The 6,529-nt window shown below is 55.8% G+C and overlaps 1 protein-coding gene across 1 annotated transcript in view; it reads left to right on the forward strand.

The window, feature by feature from the left end:
• The window catches only part of CDH23 (cadherin related 23), a gene marked incomplete at its 5' end in the record, with an annotated part of 196,107 nt that overhangs the window by 103,988 nt on the left and 85,590 nt on the right, over positions 1 to 6,529 (forward strand). Inside the window, 4 exon segments of the mRNA XM_035892587.1 lie at positions 1,791 to 1,855; positions 2,382 to 2,619; positions 3,497 to 3,602; positions 3,983 to 4,110. Of these exon segments, the coding sequence (XP_035748480.1) occupies positions 1,791 to 1,855; positions 2,382 to 2,619; positions 3,497 to 3,602; positions 3,983 to 4,110 (537 nt within the window).

Genomic DNA, 6,529 nt, shown 5'->3' on the forward strand with positions numbered 1-6,529 from the left:
GGGGAAGCATTTTGGGGGGGAAAAAAAATGGATGAATTAGGCTGGTTTTCATGCCCTTGCCCCTCTGCCACCCCGTGGAGTGGCAGGTAAGCGGCGCGCGGGGTTAAAGCTGTTGGATGTGCTCAAGCTCCTACTCTGCTGTCAAGTGCAATCAAGGCCATCGATAAATCAGGAAGGTTTCAGGAACAGGTTGTGTTCCATGCCAGTCCTAAAATACAGCCTTTTGCTGGTCTCTGGACATAAAATGTGTCTTTGACCCTGCTTTTTGCACAGCCCCGTTGGTGTCTAAGTAATCCAGACAGGACTCCATTTAGAAAATATACTGGGGGAGAAAAAGGATATTTTGGGGCATGCAGTCCACTTTCTTCACCTAAAAATAAAATTTTCTGGTCCTTTTTCCTGCCGCCGCTCATGCATATTTTATATATTCATTAGAGAAAAGACTTTAAAACATACATAAATCTCGCCTTGCTCATCCAGCGCTGACAGGCTGAGTTTCGCACCCCTTGCCCAGAAGGTGCTGGTCCCTTAGCCGTGACCAGCCTGCTCTGGTGGCAGCGGCCGGCGGCGATGTACGTGTGTCCAGCCCTTGGCTGAGAGCCGACAGCATCCCGAGAGGCATCGGTCTGTCAGTGGGATGGTGGCAGATTGCACCCTGAGAAGGGCTGTCCCGGACCTGCTGACGGAAAGCAAGGTCTAAATCCCTTTCCTTGCTTTTCCTGGTCTGTATTTTAGCCTGTAGGGGAGTAGTTTGGAAGTGGGATGGGTTTTTATTTCTCCCCCTACCGCCTCAGGCATGCTGCCAGCCCCAAATGCACAGGGAACGGTGAGAGCCACAGATGCGGAGTCCCAGCTCCTTGGCTTTGCGGGGTGGCAAGAATTGTCCACAGAGACCTTTATTTCATGTGTGCCTCCCAGATTAGCTTGGTGTGTCTGGGGAATCACAGAATCCCAGGATGGCAAGGGTTGGGAGGGCCATCAGGAGCTCACCCAGTGCCACCCCCCTGCTCAAGCAGGCTCACCCAGAGCAGGGGGCACAGGATTTCGTCCAGAGGGGCTTTGAATATCTCCAGAGAAGGAGACTCCACAGCCCCCCTCAGCAGCCTGTTCAGGCCTCTGTCACCCTCAAAGTAAAGAAGTTTTTCCTTGTATTCAACTGAAACCCCTTCTGCTTCAGTTTGTGCCCATTGCCCCTTGTCCTGGCACTGGGCACCACTGAGAAGAGTCTGGCTCTGTCCTCGTGACACCCACCCTTGAGATATTTGTATGTATTGATGAGGTCCCCTCTCAGCCTTCTCTTCTCCAGGCTGAACAAGCCCAACTCCCTCAGCCTTTCCTCATAGGGGAGATGCTCCAGTCCCCTCCTCATCTTTGTAGCCCTCCTCTGGACTCTCTCTAGGAGTTCCTCATCTTTCTTGAACTGGGGAGCCCAGAACTGGACCCAGTGCTCCAGATGGGGTCTCACCAGGGCAGAGCAGAGGGGGAGGAGAACCTCCCTTGACCTGCTAGCCAGAAGAAAGTAGGCATAAAATTTCCTGCTACCGGAGGTTTTGGGAGCGATGCTGAGAGGTGTTGGTGGGGGGCTGTGATCTGGATCGGTCTGTGAGTCAGGGACGCGCTGGATGACCCGGGCGAGCCCCGGCCCCGTATCTCTCGGGTGGCAAACACTAGCATGCAAGGTCTGTGGTGAAAAGGCTGCAATGGATTCACTAGCATGACTCAACGTTCCCATAAATACCTTCATTGATTAATTAACTTTGGGTTTTTTTTAATTAACTTTGTTCTTTCAGGCAACTGACAACGATGTGGGCACGTATGGGAAAGTCAGTTATTTTTTCAGCGATGACCCTGACCGGTAAGTGTGACCAAACCACCGGCATGACTTTGATTTCTTCAAAATCCCCTTCTAACCTCACTAAGAAGTCACGGTTAAGGGCACTTATTATGTCCTACCTACGAGATGATACCCTGTGAAAACCCCACTGTGCTGGTGTCCCAAAGGGGCGAGTTAACCTCAGCCCATGCCTGATGCTCAGCACCTTTAATTGCTTTGCTAAATTGGGACCTACAGGCACCAGCATTGCTTGGGACCGATAAATGCATTCGCCAGCGAGTCGTTGGCCCTGGAGCATCGTGTGCGACGGTTGGGGCAGGCATGGGGGCTGCCCAGCAGAAGGGATCGGGGAGCCTCTGAGCCCACTTTCTCTCTTTCCACCTCCCCCCCCGCACCGAGCTCTTGAAGGTACTCTGGGACCAAATATCCCTCAGGAGAAAGCCATAAACTTCACCCACCACAGTGCTAGCTGTCAGGCTGCCACCACCCCATCTCTCCATCCCCATGGTCACTGGGGCTTTCCCCCCCTCCTCTCCTGTCCCCGCAGTTTCTCACTGGACAAGGACACGGGCCTTATCCTCCTGACGGCTCGGCTGGATTTCGAGACCACGCAGCGCTACACCCTGACCGTCATTGCCCGGGACGGCGGTGGGGAGGAGACAACAGGGCGCGTCAGGATCAACGTCCTCGACGTCAACGACAACGTCCCCACCTTCCAGAAGGAGGCATACCTGGGCGCCCTGCGGGAGAACGAGCCCTCCGTCACCCAGGTGGTCCGGCTGCGGGTGAGGGACCGGAGCGGCTCCTCTGCTCGGGATGTGCGGTGCGGGTCAGGTCTCCATCCACCCTTCCTCCCACGTCCCTCCTAAAAAAATGCTCTGCGCTTTACTGCAAAGTGCAACTGGGTGCAGCCATGGGCTGCCTCCCTCCTCCTCCTCTCCTAGAAGCCCCATACCTGTATGGCATCCTGGGGACCTGGGGCTTCTCCCCGGGCACGGGCGCTGCCTCCGTCTCGCCTTGCTCTGCTCCGTAATGTCAGCAGGCACCGCAGGGACGGTGCTGTGTTTGTTGCCGATGGAGCTGTAAGCCTCTGCTGCAGAGGGAAGGCAGGTTAGGGGGTCACTATTTGCTCCCAAGAACAGACTTTGCCATGGTGCAAGAGCACAGCTTTCCCTCCGTGGGGCCAGGCTAGGTGAGTCCTGCAGGGAGGTGGGAGAGGGGGACCTGGCGAGTCCTTCCCGGGAGGTGGGACAGGTTTACAAACCCCCTGGGGCCCCTGATGAGCGCATCTTCGTCCATCGCTTTGCCACCTTCCTCGGGCGCAGCCCTCGGCTCTCTCATAGAATCATAGAATCGCTTTGGTTGGAAAAGTCCTTTAAGATCATTGAGTCCAACCTTTAACCTAACCCTTCCATCCCACCACTAAACCCTGTCCCTAAGCACCTCATCTATCCTTCTTTTAAATACCTCCAGGGATGGGGACTCAACCCCTTCCCTGGGCAGCCCATTCCAGAGCCTGACAACCCTTTCAGTGAAGAAGTTTTTCCTAATGTCTAGCCTAACCCTGCCCTGGCGCAGCTTCAAACCATTCCCCCTCATCCTATCGTTGCGCCTCACCAGCGCCGTTCCTGTGTTCATTTGTCGCCTCTGCTCATGCCCTAGGCATCTGACGAGGACTCCCCTCCAAACAACCAGATCACCTACAGCATCGTGCAGGCCTCTGCCTTCCGTGACTACTTTGACATCGCGGTGTCGGAAGGGTACGGAGGTAAGCGCCGGTCTGGGGACCACGGTGCCCCTGAGGAGCAGCAGCAGCAGCTCGGTCTGCGCTCGCACCCCTGCAAGCAGTCGTGTCAACAAGCTTTAAGAAGTTGCTCCAGCAGCTCCTCTGCTTGTCCTGACCTCGCCTGCAACGCGGTCCTTTGCAGTAGGGTTGCGGAGCCGTGGGTCTGCAGCTCACTCTGGGTTATGCCAGTCAAGGAGCTCAGTAATGTCTGGCACGCATGTTTTGGGTGCACTGCCACCTCGAGCAGGCACTGTTGGCCCTGGAGGGGAGTTGTGTGGATGGGTCATCCCCCCCCAAACCTGCCCACCATCCTGCTCAGTGCATGGATGCCCCCCTGACTGCCCTGCTTTGCATCCCTTCAGTGATCAGCGTGAACCACCCTCTGGACTACGAGCAGGTGGCCAATGGGGTTATTTACCTGACCGTGATGGCCAAGGATGCCGGCAACCCCCCACTCAACAGCACCGTCCCTGTCACCATTGAGGTGTTTGTAAGTACAGCACCCCACCACCCTGTCTCGGTTTCCCTGCGATTGCTCCACAGCCGTGCCGTTAACCCCTCGATAACCCAGCAAGGCTGTCCCACCCCGGGGACGCGTACACGTGGATTGCAATTACATGTGGCTCATGGAGCCCTCAGCACAAGAAGGACATGGACCTGTTGGAGCGGGGCCAGAGGAGAGCTACTAAAATGCTCCGAGGGCTGGAGCCCCTCTGCTCTGAGGCCAGGCTGGGAGAGTTGGGGGTGTTCAGCCTGGAGAAGAGAAGGCTGCGGGCAGAGCTGAGTGCGGCCGGTCAGGGCTTCAAGGGGGCCCAGAGGAAAGGGGGGGACAAGCTTTTTAGTAGGGCCAGCTGGGACAGGACAAGGGGGGATGGCTTTAAACTGAAGCAGGGTAGGCTTAGACTGGATCTAAGGCAGAAATTCTTTGCAGTGAGGGTGGTGAAACCCTGGCAGGGGTTGCCCAGAGAGGGGGTGGAGGCCCCATCCCTGGGACCATTCCAGGCCAGGTTGGCCGGGGCTGTGAGCAACCTGATGTGGTTCAAGGTGTCCCTGCTCCTGCAGGGGGGTTGGGCTGGGTGACCTCTGGGGGTCCCTTCCAACCCAAAACATTCTGTGATTCTGTGTGTCTTACGTGCATATGTATCATACCTGTTGGTTAAAGAAATGCTGTCCATGATGTTGGGTAAGGTCAGTGGCAGAGGGCAAGCAAGAGCATCTCCGGGGGTGTCACCACGGACAAGCGCAAACGTGCTGTCCTGGCCTCCTCCCTCCCCTTGGCTGTGCACGAGTCAGTGGCAGAGGGCAAGCGAGAGCATCTCCGGGGGTGTCACCACGGACAAGTGCAAACGGGCTGTCATAGAATCATAGAATCATAGAATCGCTTTGGTTGGAAAAGTCCTTTAAGATCATCGAGTCCAACCGTTAACCTAACCCTGCCATCCCACCACTAAACCATATCCCTAAGCACCTCATCTATCCTTCTTTTAAATACCTCCAAGGATGGGGACTCTACCACCTCCCTGGGCAGCCCATTCCAGAGCCTGACAACCCTTTCAGTGAAGAAGTTTTAGTCCTGGCCTCCTCCCTCCCCTTGGCTGTGCACGGTGCCCAGGGAAGCCACGGGAGGTAACATGGTAGGAGCCCCAGCTAAGGTGCCAGGGTGGAGATCTACCCTCTGCCCTTGTGTTGGACCGGGGGGGTTCACTGGTGAGCCCTTCTCTCGGCTCGCAGGGAACGCCGGGCTGGGATGCTCTCGACGCCGGTAGCCAGAGGTGCTTGCTGCAGCTTGGATGCAGAGGAGAGAGCTTCAGCTGCGCGTTAGCATGGAAATTATTGGTCCTTGAATCAATCGAGGGCAGCTTCTTGTTTATCTCCCCGATGGCCAATGTCCTGGCTGGGCTGCGGGCTTCGCCGTGCGCCTCGCGTGCCCACAGAGGTGCAAACCCCCTCCAGGAGGGGTTGCTGCTGGGAGAGGCAAAGCATCGCAGCGTTCCTTGGGAAGATTAGATCGGCTTGTCACTTTGAGGCACATTGTGGTTCGAGGATGTCTGGAGGGAGGTATCAGCGACGGAGACAGTTTGCTTGATAACCCGTCAGTCTCGCAGTGATGGGATCTAAGCTGGGCTGGCGGCAGCGTCAGTCTGGGAAGGCGAAGAAGATGAAGGCCCTGGTGCTGTAGGATGGGAATGAAGTCCCATCAGTGTGCCTCTCCTCCTGCTCCCTCCTCCCGTGCTCGGGTGAGGGGGAATAAGGCCATGCCGGGGGTTAGTGGTGGTTAAATACAGCCTTCCCACGCTGCCCTCTAGGCAGCATAAGCATCTCTTTCCAAAGACGGGGGTCATCTCCTCCTGGCTGAGCCTGCATGCTGGCGGGGTTTAAGTAGCTGTCACTTTTCCCACTCTCAACCAAAGGGATTTTCTCTGAGCTGGGAAAAGAAAAGAAAAAAACCAAAAAGGGCAGAAAATAGGAAGAAAATGAGGAGGAAGCATTTCACAACGGCACTTGAGGAACAAGAGCCGTGAAAAGGCAGAATGAGAGCGAGTGTGGAGGGAGGTAATTTTATTCTTCTTTTTTTTTTTTTTTTTTTTTTTTTTTCATCCTTTGGTTGTTGGTTTTTAATAAAGACGTCAAACTCGCCCTGTAGATTTCCCATTAGGGGACGATACACTTTTGTAGAGGGAGCCGCCGAATCAGAACTAATAGCGCACGCCACGCCAGGATCCGGGGAAATATTGCCGCTAATAAGTTTCTGCCTGACTCCCTCTTTGGGGCAACGAGCCAGCGACTGCCAGCGTGCGTACACCCGGTGGGAAGGGGCTGGGGGCTGCCTGCGAGCATCCCTGAGGATGATGTGATGGCTGGCCGAGGCTGGGGGTTGGGGGACGGTGCGAAGCTGGTTTGGTGGAAGT

This window comes from Egretta garzetta, unplaced genomic scaffold, assembly GCF_000687185.1.
Source record: "Egretta garzetta isolate BGI_Z169 unplaced genomic scaffold, ASM68718v1 scaffold204, whole genome shotgun sequence".
In the NCBI taxonomy this organism is placed as follows: Eukaryota; Metazoa; Chordata; class Aves; order Pelecaniformes; family Ardeidae; genus Egretta; species Egretta garzetta.